This window comes from Podarcis raffonei, chromosome 11 (genome assembly GCF_027172205.1).
Source record: "Podarcis raffonei isolate rPodRaf1 chromosome 11, rPodRaf1.pri, whole genome shotgun sequence".
In the NCBI taxonomy this organism is placed as follows: domain Eukaryota; kingdom Metazoa; phylum Chordata; class Lepidosauria; order Squamata; family Lacertidae; genus Podarcis; species Podarcis raffonei.
In genome coordinates, this window is record NC_070612.1 from 28,148,636 (window position 1) to 28,164,299 (window position 15,664).

At 42.3% G+C, this 15,664-nt stretch overlaps 2 protein-coding genes across 2 annotated transcripts in view; both read left to right on the plus strand.

Moving 5' to 3' along the window:
• The window catches only part of ARSB (arylsulfatase B), a 65,211-nt gene extending 55,307 nt beyond the window's left edge, over positions 1-9,904 (plus strand). The window contains exons 7-8 of the mRNA XM_053409157.1: positions 6,852-6,977; positions 7,888-9,904. Coding sequence (XP_053265132.1) covers positions 6,852-6,977; positions 7,888-8,153 — 392 coding nt within the window. The 3' untranslated portion in view covers positions 8,154-9,904. The remainder of the gene's footprint in view (positions 1-6,851; positions 6,978-7,887) is intronic.
• A 461-nt stretch (positions 9,905-10,365) lies between these two features.
• Positions 10,366-15,664, plus strand: part of LHFPL2 (LHFPL tetraspan subfamily member 2) — a 121,432-nt gene continuing 116,133 nt past the window's right edge. Inside the window, exon 1 of the mRNA XM_053409160.1 lies at positions 10,366-10,745. The gene's annotated coding sequence lies outside the window, so the exon portion shown is untranslated. The remainder of the gene's footprint in view (positions 10,746-15,664) is intronic.

Below are 15,664 nucleotides of genomic sequence, written 5' to 3' on the forward strand. Positions count from 1 at the left end.
AGTGTTCTGGTTTTTGAACATTCTTTGAGAAGCTGAACATCTGACAGGGCTTCCGATTGGCTGCAGGAGCTTCCTACAGCCAATCTGAAGCTGTGATTTGGAAGTTGAACGGACTTCCGGAACGGATTCTGTTCAACTTCCAAGGTATGACTGTAATAGGATTTTTTAACTATTGGACAGAATGGTTTCCCATATGAGAAGGGTTGAGATGATTAAGCTAAGATCTTGAATAGGTAGCAGTCTTCACTGGTGTGCAAATAAGAGATGTACTGTTGCTTTTATCAGGAAAGTATTACTGGTATGTTTTCTTTTCAATAGAATCTTAACCTTCACTCAGCATAGGTTGCATTGCCAGTTCCCCATCTGTGGGAGCACACACAAGTCACAACAATGCACACTAAGTTGTTCACTTGTAACTGTGTCCGGTCCCAAATCGCACATTCCTTTCTTTAAGAGGCTTTTTGAAATGTCTCTGGGTGTGGTGTGCAGGTTGCTTAGGGTGTTGTGACTTAGCCAGATCTGTTCCATAGCTGTGACTGCAGAGCAGGCGGCAAGAAAAGCAAAGGTTGCTGATGAATAACCCTACTTGGTTGGTTGTAATACATTAGCAGTCACAGTGCATGCCATCTCCCAAAGACTTTCTTTTTTGCTCATGGTCAACGAAGGGTGGCAGTCAAAAAATGTTGCCTATGGAAACTGAGCTCGTATGACAAGCATTGTGGAATAAATGATTGGGCATGAGTCTGCTTCCAAATTAAGTATTACGTTTACATGGTTTCAGTCTCCTCCACCGGGCCCCAAAATGTACCGTCCGCACCACAAATACACTGGAATACAGTATGCTTTAACTTTTGTGGTTGGGCTTTCACTAAATACCGTGTTATACCAAAGCTATGTACGCTTTGATCACTTGCCATACAGAGGGGGGGGGGGGCTTTTTCAGCATGGTTCTCTCTCTCATCATTTTAATCACAGACTAAAGAGTGAATGTATCTGGTTAGTTTTCCTGGACCTTTTTAAAAATGCATCTACTGCCTATTTATATCTCATCTCTTTGTGGTTCTGCCAATGATGCTGGTTACTGGAGCTTTTATTTAAGGAGTGAGGGAATGAGCATGAGGAATATAAATAATGGGCCTTCTATAAAACTGTGTTACCTATGCAGTTGTATAAAACTTAATTCACTGTTACATTTTTACTTCTCTGCAATTTAACTTTTGAATCATCAAAGATTAGAACATAAACTCAGAAGACTTCTTTAAAAAAAATAATATTGGAGATACTTGTTTATGCATGATGGCCTGGTCTGCATGTCATGCGAAACCAAACCATGGCTTAGCATGAATGCATGTGCACACAGGCTACCGAAGAGGAGTTCATAGCCACTTCACTCTTCCTGGGTTGTTTTTCTGCCCCACTGCACTGAACTAAGCTTTAGCTTGGCATAGTATGTCATCTCAATCTAGGCTTCTGGTTTTATGGTTCTGCAAGAGCTAAATTATGAGCCTGGATTTATACAACATGTTAAACCAAACCATGGCTTAGCTCACTGTGGCACATCAACAAACTGGAGATAAATGACGCTGCCATGATCTGTTTGCCATTTATATTTGTTAATTTATGCTGTGTTTGTGATGTCCTATTAAGTTCCATAATGCTATTACAGTCATACCTCGGGTTACAGATGCTTCAGGTTGTGATTTTTTGGTTTGCGGACCGCCAAAACTCGGAAGTACCAGAACTGATTACTTCCGGGTTTCGGCGGTCGCACATGCGCAGAAGCGCTAAATCATGTTTTGCGCAAGCACAGAAGCGCTGAATCACAACCCGCGCGTGCGCAGATGCACCACTGCAGTTTGCGGACCCTGTGGGTTGCGAACGTGCATCCTGCACAGATCACATTCGCAACCTGAGTGTCCACTGTATTATATGTTGCTTGTAAACTGCTTTGGGATTAATAGAATCATAGAATTGTAGCGTTGGAGGGGACCCCAACTTCCTGCAATGCAGGACTCTCATCTAAAGCATCCATGACATATGTCCACCCAACCTCTGCTTTAAAAACTCCAAGAAAGGAGAGTTCACAACCTCCTAAGGGAGTCTGTTCCACTGTCAAAGAGCTCTTACTGTCAGAAGGTTCTTCTGATGTTTGGTCACAATCTCTTTTCTTGTAACTTGAATCCATTGGTTCAGGTCCTGCCCTCTGGAGCAGGAGAAAACCAGTTTGCTCCATCTTCCATGTGACAGCCCTTGGGATATTTGAAGGTGGCTATCATATCTCCTCTCAGTCTCTTCTTTCCCAGGCTAAACATTCCCAACTCTCTCAACCGCTCTTCCTAAGGCTTGGCTTCCAGACCCTTTATAATTTTGGTTGATTCATTTATAATAATAAAAACCCAAACTCCTCTCCTAGAACCTGCACACTCTCATGTTTGCACTGTCATGCTTTTGACATATTATTAGCAATAGGCACGGCAATATATAATCATTAATATAAACACAGTAACTCTACACAGGAGCTTATGATGAACATTCATGAAGAAATTGAAATTTAGGGGGGAAAGACAGTTAAAATGGGTCAAAGACAGAGATCTATAAAAGTATGCTTGGTTGGTGGGAGAGGAGCCGTTACAGATACGTTTTTCCTCTTCCTCATAATACTAAAATCTAGAGTCACCCAATGGAGGTGAATGTTGAGTGATTCCAAACCAACCAAAAGAAATACTTTTTCACACTTCCTACAATAAATTGATGGAACTTGCTGCTACATGATCTGATGATGACTATGGACTTAGATGGATTTTGAATGAAATTAGATTTATGGAAACAGGTCTATCATTGGGAATTCTTCATGGCAAGTAGGAAATGTCTCTCTCCACTTTTTAAAAGGAATGCCCTGTGGCCTCTTAGAGGGCAGGGGACTTTCAGGAAGGAGGAAGGGAGTTTTTGAAGTATGTAGAAACCCCTAGCTATTTTGAGGTGGCCCTTTTGCTTCCAAACTGACCAGCACTCAACAACCTGGGATCACTATTAGAGGGAATTATGGCTACATGAAAGCTGCAGGTTTAGAGGCAGCATATCTCTGACGACAATGAATGGGAAAAGGAGCAGACTGGGAGGAGAAGGTGTCAGAAGCTGAAGAGGTAACAGGAAGAGGCTGCGGCCAAGAACAGTTCAGACTCAGAGGCAGAAGCAGAAGCAGAAGCAGGGACTGGAGAGGCGTGGGGCCAGGAGACAGAGAGGCAGTCTTCCCCTCCTGATGCAACCAGCTCCCCTCCCGCTTGAATCTCCTAGAACACGCAGATAACCGAAATGAGCAGAGCAGAGTGTGCAGGTTCAGTCTGCAACTGCTTGGGAAAGACCCCGGAGAGGAGGATTCCTAATGGGCACTGTGGAGGTGGAGACCTTCAGTTGTCACAACTGCTTCATTGGGGGCAAGACTTCCTGGAAAGAGTTGCTGAGACCACTAGGACTGAGCCGTGGTTTGTTTCCTTGAATAAAGAGATAATTTAATTGGCCTCGGGTGGTTTATTGTTTTATTGCTGACCTATGCCTGACTCCAGCTCTGACACAGCTGAGCTCTTCTTAAGAAATTATGGGAGAGTCAAGGCAGGGTAACAAATGTACAGGCAACAACCAATTGATGCGTGACCTCATGCATCGTGGTGACCTGGAAGTGACCAGAAAAGGGAGTGGAGTTGGCTTAGACATGCTCTGCTGTCACATGTGAGGACCCGGAAAACAGCCCTCACACAAATTGGGGGTTGCCTGTAGTCACCTTTACTTAGACTTTGGGGGTGAAAAGTTAGGCTGAAAGCATTAGGATTTTTAATTCAGTTGTTTAGATAAATAGGCTGAAACTCTGGTTTGTATGTATTTCTCTCTCTGCCTTATACTTCCACACAAAACAGATATTGTCTGTTCTGAAACCTTTTACATATAAATTATTGTTGCAATATATTGCCCGTGATGTTTGCTTTTATAAATTGAAAATCAAAAGTTTGGATCAATTTGGAACGAGTCATACGGAATGTACACACAAAATGATGAAAGATTTGAATTTTCCAGCCTAGATAATAAATACCATGTGCAGTCCTTTACCTCAACGATTTTCTAATTCAGTGTGTGTCTGGCAGACTTTTCCTTTCATTCTTGTTCCATGTTGAAAGTAGAGCAAGAAAACTGTTAAAAGTGTAATTAAATTTACAGAGATCAAGGAAAAACATAAACCAGCACAGTTTAACCCCTGGAAGTTTAGAGTGGGCTGGACTGACTTTATTTTACACTTATAAACAGTGTGGGAAAGTGGCTGTTCTAAAAGAGCATATCAAATCTCATGGAAATGTTTCATCATCAGTGCTTCTTAAAAAGGAGCTTGCCTTCATATAAATGACTTCACTCACCACCTAATAAAATGCTGCACATATCATTAAAGGTGCGGATGAATTCCCTATTGTCAGACAGAAAGAGGAAACCTCAACTCACCCTGTGCTAGCCTCAGGCAAACAACCCTCTCTCTTTGTCAGTCCTCCAACCGCAGTATAGGATGATAATAACAATGACCTATGATGCACTGCTGTTGTATGGCTTACTGAGAGAATCTGTGTGGAGGTGTTTTTGGTGAGCTACAGCACTTTCAAGTGCACTTATATAACTTTCAAGACTGATACAGGTTAGGACCAGAATACCTGAAGGACTATTTCCTCCTAGATGATGCTGCCTGGACTCAAAAGTTATTAAGAGAGGCACTTCTTCACCCTACACCTAAGTTATAGTAGGTAGGGACATGGGAGAGCATCATATCATGGGAGACCCATACTTCCTCTCTGTTTGATGGTATATAACATTTTTATTTAGGTTGGCCTTTGCCCCAGAAGCTGGATATTTGTTTTCTGGTGGTTTACTTCATTTTTATAGGTTGACTGATTTGTGGTGCTTTTTATCTGCATCTTTTATTGTAATAGTGTGTAGGCATTTATTATTATTATTATTTTTACTTTTGCTTCATAAGACACTTTGAGTGGTTTACTTTGTGAACTGGAAAGAGAGGACAGAAACATTCCTAAAATAATAATAACATAATGATAAAACAATTATAGTAATAAAAATTAAGAACAGTAGCAAACTCTATGTGCACAAAGAATATGGTTACTCAGCAGTGTATAAACTGTGGCTGGTGTGTGCCTTTTTCTAGCAGATTCTTAGGACTGTGGCTAGCCCAGGTTGCATCCATCTCATTAGGCTGGAGGCTTGGGAACACATGTTCATTATAATATTTACATTATTGGCAGGGCCAAATTAAAGGCTGCACTGCGTTCTCAGGCCTCACACATCGCTGACAATCAGGCATGCTTTCTGTTCTGCTGGATTAAAGGCAAAGATGAGTCTGCTACACAGTCAAGGCTTTTCTGAATCCTCCTACTCCATCCTCAAAAGGGGGCATTCTCTGCTGCTGTCATCTATCTAGATGCCCTTCACTTATCCATGTACCCTATACAGACAGATTGCTTCCTGTAACGTAATTTTAATTTAGAACTGATCTTTTTATCGTATTGGAAGCACTCAAAATTTTGCCTTCACACAATAACACTGTAAAAGAAGAAATCAAAGTCTAAACATGTAAATATATACAAATGGCCTTTAAATAATCAACACAGATGCAATACTTTAAAATTACATGATTGCATGACAGATCTATCGTCTGTCAAGTCAAATGCTCAATCAGCCATCACTCTTGCCAGAAATAACCTTATGCTTTGGTGATACTTCTCACCTTTTTATGTAATATTGAAGCACCTCACATACATTCATATTTGTTTCACCTGTGCTTTATTTTTAAAAACCTGACAGGTTTTTAAAACTTATTTGGACATTGTGAGGGAAGTGTCTTGGTGGTATCTAGTGCTTTTTTCCGGGAAGGAGGGGGTGGTAGTACACAGGGGTACGCATACCCCTAAACATTTTGTGAATCATTGTACTTTTGCCCATTTACTGTATTTATTTTTCCTGATTTGAACTATAAAATGGTGGTTTTCTTGAGTCAAAATGAGAGTACCCCTAAACATTTTTTTAAAAAGAAAAAAAGCACTGGTGGTATCTTTGAAAGCAGCATAGCTAGCTGCTTGGGTGCCATGGGTGACGTGTGCCCTTTGCCTGGGGGTGGGGCAAGCCAGGGCAGGGCACACTGAGCAGAGCCTCCATGGAGTCTGCCAACCACCTCTCCCTCAGCTATAGGGTGGTGGTGGGTGGACGCAAGCCCCACATTGCTGTTTTGAGCAGCACGGAGCCTGCAGGCTCCCGAGCCACCGTGCCACTCCCAGGAGAGACACGTGACTCAGGAGCACTGCAGGCCCATGGTAAGTGCTGCCCCACACAGTGTGCCTCCCAGTATGCCCCCTCCACCCACCCCCAGCTACATCTACTATCTGCAGACTTACAGAACTGTTATTTTCATGTGTTGAACATGGGGGAAGAAGGCTATATTTGTATGGAATGTTATTGTTACACTTCCAAGCTATCTCCACAGCTCTAACAAATGATTCCTCTTGTCTTCACCATAAGTGTGTTTATAATTATACGTATTTCTTTAAAATGCATAATAAGTCTCAGTGCACTCTGGCACTCGTCACGGTCCTCCGTTGCGCCAGAAATGGTTTGGTCATGCTGGCCACATGACCCAGAAAGCTGTCTGTGGACAAACGCTGGCTTCTGAAAGCAAGATGAGCGCCACGCCCCATACTCTCCTTTGACTGGACTTAACCGTCCAGGGGTCCTTTACCTTTTTACTTATTCCACACACAAACAATATAATTTCACAATGGATATAATACTCGTGTCCTATTTGATCTTAGGTGCAGGTATCAGCAACAGAACTTCATCGCAGAGTAATTATTTTTCCTGGGAAGATTCAATTTTCAATACCTCCATACATGCTGCAATTCGACATGGAAAATGGAAACTACTAACAGGCTATCCAGGTAAATTTTTATGGGATTCCTCCCTTTCGCATGTTCCAGATAATGGCACTTCCTGGTATTTGCTGTATTAAATTTGTGAATACTGGTTTTGGTAGCAATTGATGCTCCAGAGGTGTAAGAAAGAACTCACTAATAATGATCATAAGAACTCCCTGCCCTTCAGCCTTAAAGTAAGGTTGGTTGGTTGGTTGGTTTGTTAAATGTGTATGGCCACCCATCAATAGACATTTCCTCCTGGGCAGCTTATAGAAGTGGGAAAGATGACCAGTTTAGGCTGTTCTGCCTGAAAATGTGACTTATTTATTTAAAGTGTGCTAACATTCCCACATGCACTATCTGTTTTGACATAGTATGAAGCATTGTATTCAGATTTATCACCTGAAGCAGCAAGAGGCACACCTGCTAGAAAGCTCACTGGTTGGTAGGCATCCCAGCTTTCCAGTTGAGGCATCCAGCTGGCACTATAATTTCCTATATGTCAGTCAGTGTTCTTGCAGATTAATCTCTTACCTTGTTTCTAGGATGGCACTGTTTGTCCACTTGTGTATGTCTTGTTGCTCAAAGTTCACCCACTGATCATTGAATGTTCGTTATAAAACGTATGTAAAGGTGCAATAAGAGAAAGGAGTTGAAGGCGGTGGTGTCAGAACCAAGAAAAGAACAACAAACCTCAGCCAAATAGCTCCATTGCAGACTGAGCTTCATACCGTTTATATTAGGAACTCTTCTTCCTACTAACATCTAATTCATCTTCTGGGTATTCTGTTGGTCAGCTGGCAAATCTCCATATTGCAAGTTCAATTCCACTTCTCTGAAATTAAATAAGTCAGATCTGTGAACAAGCTGGAAACAAATTAAGAGGCTAATGCTGTCCCAACTAACCTCTAATCTGCTCTGTTCCTGTTTATAGGTTGCTCCCACTGGTTTCCACCGCCATCTTTATTTAATGAGTCAGAGGCTCTGTCTTCAGACCCTCCAACCAAGAAACTTTGGCTCTATGATATTGTTAATGATCCCGAGGAACGAAGTGACTTGTCAGAACAATATCCTGACATTGTGAGAAAGCTCCTTTTGCGTCTCCGGCACTATAACGATAACTCTGTTCCCGTGTTCTACCCAAAAAATGACCCTCATTGTGACCCAGGAACCAAGAAAGCCTGGGGGCCTTGGATGTAGGAAACTGCTCAGCAGCCTGAGAAAGGTATGTCAAGGGTAGTCATAGAGCTGATTCCCGCGTTATATTTGTGTGCATAAAAATGTGTGCATCCTTGTGTACACCAAGGCAAAGTGTACAAAAATGTTCCATGGGAATCAGCCCATAGACTCAGGGACACAGACACTTCTGACTCGTTTATTTTACCTCTTCAGCTTTCACTTCAGTCCATTAGATCCATTTCTTCATACTCAAAAGCTGTTTGAAGGATCCAGTTTCACCATCGGTTGTGCTTGAAGTTCTATAGAATCATAAATCTGCCATTTGGATGTTGGTGGGTTTTTTGCCGTCCATGACATGTCTCTGAAGCAGAGGGTAAAATGATGCCGCCTTCCCAAAGTTCCTGGCCAGCTGGGAAACATTATTTCAGTTGGAAAGCTCTGAGTCATGCGGGGGGGGGCAGGGCCTTCTAAATTCTTTCGCATCTGAAGTCAAAGGCTTGATTTCATACTTGTCGGGAGCCAGCTTTTATCGGAGGCTGACAGAGTTGTAAAGGAAAGGAGAAAGAAGCCAATTGTAGAGTTCCTTTTCTCTCTCTCCACCTTTACCTCACGAGTCACTCTAACGGGAGCATCCTGGAGTCTCCATGAAAAGAACCTCTTAGCAGCTACACACCAAGGTCCTAGCGATAGCCAAACATCTCAGCTCTACACCCAAAGTATCTTATTTCCACAATATGAATATTGTGATCAATATGAATACCGTGTCCACAGTGGTGGACAGGATGGTGGCGTGGAGATGTATACCTGACCTCCCAGCAGGTACGTTGCTGCTGCTTACGTGGAGGGAGAAGGGCAAGATATTGTGGAGGGTGGCACTGTGCATATGACACTGGCAGGAGCACTGGATTGACTCTGCTGGCACCTTTGAGAGCCAGTGTGGTGTAGTGGTTAAGAGCGGTAGACTCGTAATCTGGTGAACCGGGTTCGCGTCTCCGCTCCTCCACATGCAGCTGCTGGGTGACCTTGGGCTAGTCATACTTCTTTGAAGTCTCTCAGCCCCACTCACCTCACAGAGTGTTTGTTGTGGGGGAGGAAGGGAAAGGAGATTGTTAGCTGCTTTGAGACTCCTTCGGGTAGTGATAAAGCAGGATATCAAATCCAAACTCCTCCTCCTCCTCTTCTTCTTCTTTGCACTGCACCAACCTTGCCGCCACTGTGAACCTTCCAGTAAGCATCAGGAGGTGAGGTAGCTGCCTCCACCCCACCATTCCATCTGCTACCGCCCTATTATACATATTTACTCAGAACTCTTTGGACTTCTTTTTTTTTACACAAAGTCCCCTCACCAAAGGCTCCTGATTAAACTTAGTAGTTATGGGATGAGAGGAAAGGTTCTCTTATGGCTCAGTAACCAAATAGCAGAAAACTGGGAGCAATAATATATGGACAATTCTCACAATGGAAGTGGGGTTCCTCAAAGATCTGTGACGATACCAGTGTTTTTAATATGTCTGTAAATTATGTGGAGTTAGGTGTGAGCAGAGAGGTAGCCAAGTTTGCTGATGACACTGTTTTGTTGAGGCTAGTAAAACCAAAAAGGGACTGTGAAGACTTTTGGTATGAACTCCACAAAGTGGGTGAAAACGTAATAGCGGTTTATAGAATTCTGCACGAGGTGGAAAAAGTAGGGGGAAATGTTTTGGGAGTATCTTAATCTGTGTCACGTGTTCTTTTTAAATAAAGGGATGGTCAAATGCCATCACAGGATGATGGTCAGAGTCTCAGTTGGTCATTTTATTAGAGGGCTCTAATAAGTTTGAGCAAGTTGAATTTACTAAGCAAGTTTCAAAACGTCTAAATATTGTAATTTCCTTTAGACAATCTTCTTGCTTTCTGGGTTCCCCCCTTCTTTTGATGATCTCATGCATTTTACATTCTGAAATGTTTCATTTGCAACCAGTGGACCACAAATAAATGATATTTGTCCGACTGTTTGTTCCTGGGCCCCAATTCACAGTGCTTGCTCTGACATTACCAGAGCAAGGTAAAGTGAGGAGGAGAATGGGCTGAGGAGATTCCATGGCGGAGAAGCTACCACCTCCTAGGAGCCATCACTCAGCTCTGGCCAGGATGGAAAGTGCTGTGGTGGCCCTTTTCTATGTTATTCCCTCGCACCAAATGTATTGTTCAGAAAATGGGTGTAAAGGGGGGGGTGGGGGGCTTGATGCCATTTTTGCTTCAACGTATACTGTTTAGGTTGACAAATTGTTCAACTTTACCAAGGACAGTCCTCTATTGGACGAGCTGCATGTTCCAAGTCCAGTTTAAAGTTTAAAGATAAAAGTTTAAAGATAAAAGAACCATAAAAAGCCCCCTTCAAGGCAAGGGCCTTGAAGTTGCACATCAACAGTTTGCATTTGGACAGCAGGCTGCAGGTCACCTGCTCTGGTTAAAAAAAAATTCTGTTAAAATTGCAGTAATTTTAAGGGTGCAGATTATATGCAAACTTGTGTCTTCTTTTATTTTATTTTGGCATTGTGTAAGCAGTCACCCTGGAAGAGCTAAGCACTGGATTCATAAGAAACAAATTTGAAGAAGAGGTGTTTTGTTTTGGTAAGTGCCAAATTGATGATGCTAAACACATAAGCATACACAGGATTTCAGTTGTATTAAATTGTGTATCACATATCTAAACACAACCTATACTGTACGTTAAGTAAAAGATTTATTGCATTAGGTTTTCCAAGCTATAAATAAATTGTGAGATCACATGGAGGTACTGGGCTTCATCTTCTCTCATCCTTCATCACTAAGGCTGCAATCCCATGCATGCTTACTCAGCAGGTAGGTTCCACTGGAATTTACTCCTGTGTGATCACAAATCTTGACCTATGTGTATTACAGAGGCACCAGGTTTGCTAATTATATTGGTCACCCCATAAATGAATTTCTGCTTCAGGGCAGGAATTGTGTTTGGGAACATTGGAAGGGCTGATACTAAACCTCTTGCTTGTGTAATAGTAATAACAACAACAACACCAATAATAATAATAATTTATTTATACCCTGCCCATCTGGCTGGGTTTCCCCAGCCACTCTGGGCAGCTTCCAACAAAATATTAAAATACATTAGTCCAAACATTAAAAGCTTCCCTAAACAGGGCTGTCTTCAGATGTCTTCTAAAAGCCTTGACATCTGGTGGGAGGGCGTTCCACAGGCCGGGTGCCACTACTGAGAAGGCCCCCTGCCTGATTCCCTGTAACTTGGCTTCTCGCAATGAGGGACCTGCCAGAAGGCCCTTGGCGATGGACCTCAGTGTCTGGGTTGAGCGATGGGGGTTGAGACGCTCCTTCAGGTATACAGGACCGAGGCCGTTTAGGGCTTTAAAGGTCAGCACCAACACTTTGAATTGTGCTTGGAAACATACTGGGAGCCAATGTAGGTCTTTTGAGACCAGTGTTATGTGGTCTCAGCAGTCTAGCTGGATTAGTTGTAGTTTTCAGGTCACCTTCAAAGGTAGCCCCACATAGAGAGATAACCAGAGCATGTACCACATTGGTGAGACAGTCCACGGGCAGGTAGGGTCTCAGCCTGCATACCAGATGGAGCTGGTAGACAGTTGCCCTGGACACAGAATTGACAGCTGTTAGTCCAAAATGATTCCCAGGCTGCGCACTTGGTCCTTCAGGGGTACAGTTACCTGCACAGTTACCCCATTCAGGACCATGGAGTCCTCCACACCCACCTGCTTCCTGTCCCCCCCCCAAAACAGTACTTCTGTCTTGTCAGGATTCAACCTTATTCTGTTAGCCCCATCCATCCTCCAACTGCCTCCAGACACTCACACAGGCTGAACATCTGCTGCAATCATAAAAAAGATAACCTTCCCAGCTGCTAGTTACCCTTCGTTCTGTCTGGGCTCTGTGATAAAGAAAGCTGCTGTGTTTTGTCTGAAGAGCTATAGTTAAAATAAGTACAGTCAAAGAGAAATTCTAGATTTAGATGTACAGAACATACTCTTCAGAAACCACAACAAGCTATACTAGCAAAGCCACAGCTTACTATGGACAAACGCTGGCATCCAAGGCAATGAAGAAAATATAGGTTTGACTGCATAGTGCCTTTCATTCTTAAAATATCTGAGGGCTCTTTATAAAGTTATGAGCTATACTACAGTCTGCTGCACAATACACTAAATCGACATGTTAGAGCTGGGCACATATTTCATCTTTGGCATACATTGTTTTATTTTATGTCTTCAGATTTAGCAAACAGCTCTGAGAATCAGCATAACTACAAGGACTTTTTATCTTTTTTAAAACAGATAATATTCTATGGAAAACTTAAAGCTCTGCCAATCAAACGGAACATATAAACAGAATGGGTTAGTACTAGATGACTATGATTCTGTCATTTATACAGCACTTCAGGGGGTAGGAGGACTAAGAACGTCACATAGATATTTTTTTTAAAAAAAAACACTTCAAAATTTAGTAAAGAAAGCCTTCAGAATGTCAGCAGATTCCCTTTCTTCAGTGCTTATTTCTTGAAGGAGTTCAAAGCCCAGTTTATCAGCAGACATCATAGATTGGTAGGTTTCTTTACAAGACACACACACCCCTCTGGCCTGCCACCAAGGCCTATCTTACATAGCAGCAGTCAGTTATTTACTGTCCTTCCACTCTCCCCCTGTCTCTTGTGGTGAGAGGCTTCTAATCTAGTTATCCCTGTTCCACTTGCACATGTTCCCCCATATCTTTTGCCCCAGTTCTCTCTCTCTCTCCTCAAACAAGCTCCCTTACTCTCACTCTCCTGTCTGCTTCCTCCACCCTTGACACACTGCTTGTGGTGTTCCAAACCATCCGACATCCCTTGGCTCTCAGCCGACTGAGGGGCTACAAAAGTCTTCACTCTGGTGTTTTGCTTCTGGCCCAGTCTTTGCCTGTTCCAGCTGAGCCATAAAGAGAGCATCATAACAGCCAGACATGCTCATCTCCTAACCTGCCCACCCCATAATGAGATAGATGTGGGGGGCTGCAGCTCCTGGGCTCCCATGCTGCCTTTCTATCTTTTTCCACAATGGCTTCTTTTGATTTGACATTGTTAAGTCCTTGCCAACTAACAAGTATACATTGGTACCTCGGTTTACAAGCTCAATCCGTTCCAGAAGTCCGTTCTTAAACTGAAACCGTTCTTAAACCGAGACGCACTTTCCCTAATGAGGCCTCCCGCCGTCAGTGCCCTTCCACCATTTGGATTCCGTTCTTAGACTGAGGTAAAGTTCGCAAACCAGGACACTACTTCCGGTTTTGCGGAGTTCATAAATTGAATCGTTCGTAAACAGGACTGTTCTTAAACCGAGGTACCACTGTATTCTTCTAGGTACAAAACTGCATACTTAATCTGGTATAAGACACATAATTCATCCTATTCCCCTAGACTTGGTTTTTCAACTAAACTTTTAAATCCTGTGTACACTCACTTGTGAGTAAACCCTATGAAACTCGCTGGACTTACTTTTGTGTAAATATGCATAGGATTGCACTACAAATATTTAAAAGTTCACAGTGTTCTGATTCCTCTTGCAATTATTTTACTTAGTTGTGATCCCCCCCCTTTGACAGGGTGGATATTTTGTGTGTAGGAATTGATTACTCAGTCTATATGGTTCCATTCCTTGTCAGTTTCAAATGTTCTCCTGCAGGTATAGGGCGGTATATAAATTCTAACAACAACAAGAACAACTCTGTTTTATCCCAATTTTGCAGTTTTTTACAAGCATAGAACCCCCCATAGATGTACCATTCCCTGTTGATCTGTTTGCTTTGTAACACAAAACCCCCAATAAAAACAAATTCTTAAAAAAATGCATAGAACCCCCACAATTAAGTTATATAAACATTTCCCTGAAGTACGCATTTTGTACATAATATTTCCCTAAAATACACATTTTTCTATGCCTTGCAATACATTTCCCTTATGAAACACACACAAGGAAGTTTGCAATCCGTTTCATAGTTGACCTGCATATACTTCTTTCTTCTTTGGTGATCACTTGTAACCGAGTAAGATTGTCTTCCATAAACACAGTTTTAACAATGAGTCTGTAAGTGACTGTGGAGGCCAATTCTGGATCCACACGTCCTTCCACAGTGGGGATATTGGTTTCCGGGCAGGAGTTGATCACGGTGTGGATCTGCCAAGCGTGCCTTCCTCTTAGCATGTTTCTCCCTTGCGTCCTGAGTTTGAGTGTCTTCAAAGCCCATAATACCTTTGGTAAAGGCTGTTCTCCAACTGGAGTGCTCACAGGCCAGTTTTTCCCAGTTGTCAGTGTTTATACTACATTTTTAAATTTGCCTTGAGACAGTCTTTAAACCTCTTTTGTTGACCACCAGCATTACGCTTTCCATTTTTAAGTTTGGAATAGAGTAGTTGCTTTGGAAGATGATGATCCAGCGAGTGGGTGACCTGCATATAATGCTTGGACTGGTGAATCAGATTGGTCCCCTTCAAAATGCAGATAGAACACATTTCTCTCTATTTGGGAGTCAACTGGTTAATTAAATAGATGATAGCTTTCTTTCATTTATTTTCACTGATACTTTAATCTTATTTATTATTGGCTTTGAAACATATTTCAATACAATCCATGTTAAAAACAACTCCCACCAGTAAATGAACTGGCTCAAACTATCCCCTTGGGAGCCTGTCTTTAACCTTCACAACTTCAGGAATGAGAAATTACATTTGACCTCGATCTCTCCCCATCCCACTTCAATCTTGGCTGCCTTCAAAGCAATCTTGTAAGGCATCATTTAAACCATTATTCTCAGCATGTGATTACTGGATTCTTCCATCGACTTGACTCCAACTGCACTTGCAGCCACAGCTCCTATACAAATGGTGTGTTTAGAATTGATACAGTTTTTGACAAGGTACACATTATACTTTTAAAGCACATCCCCTTTCCAAAGATTCCTGGGGTCTGTAGTTTGTTAAGGGTTCTGGGAATTGTAGCTCTGATTAACTATTTCCCCCTTTGTAAAGATACACTGGATTTGCCTGTTGCATTCCACCCCACAATGGGTGCAATCTCTTTTCTTTGTTCTTAAATGAATGTAAGACCATAACTATAAATCACCACTGTTTTGGATAACATTTTTCATAGTAGATAGTTCAACCTTTGGCAGTTTCTTTGAATATTCATTTGTTTTCTTGCTCTCGGTCATTTGCTGTTTCCTAAATATTCCGTTTCTCTGTATGCAAAAGAACAGTTACAGCCCCAATTAAGCCATGGGGCCAGAGTTACCTCTGCATCCAAACATCCTCCGTGGAATTCATATGAAGCTGCAGTGCACAAACTAATTTTCCCCAAGCACCATTTATTTCCTATAGTGTTCTTTCTTAATCAATGTGTTACAAATGTTTTCTGATCAATGCACTATGTCCATATCTAGCCTCCACTTCCCCCTAAGCAAGTGGCAACCCATTGGAGGAATCTATCACAACTGCAGGAATGTCCAGTATCCCA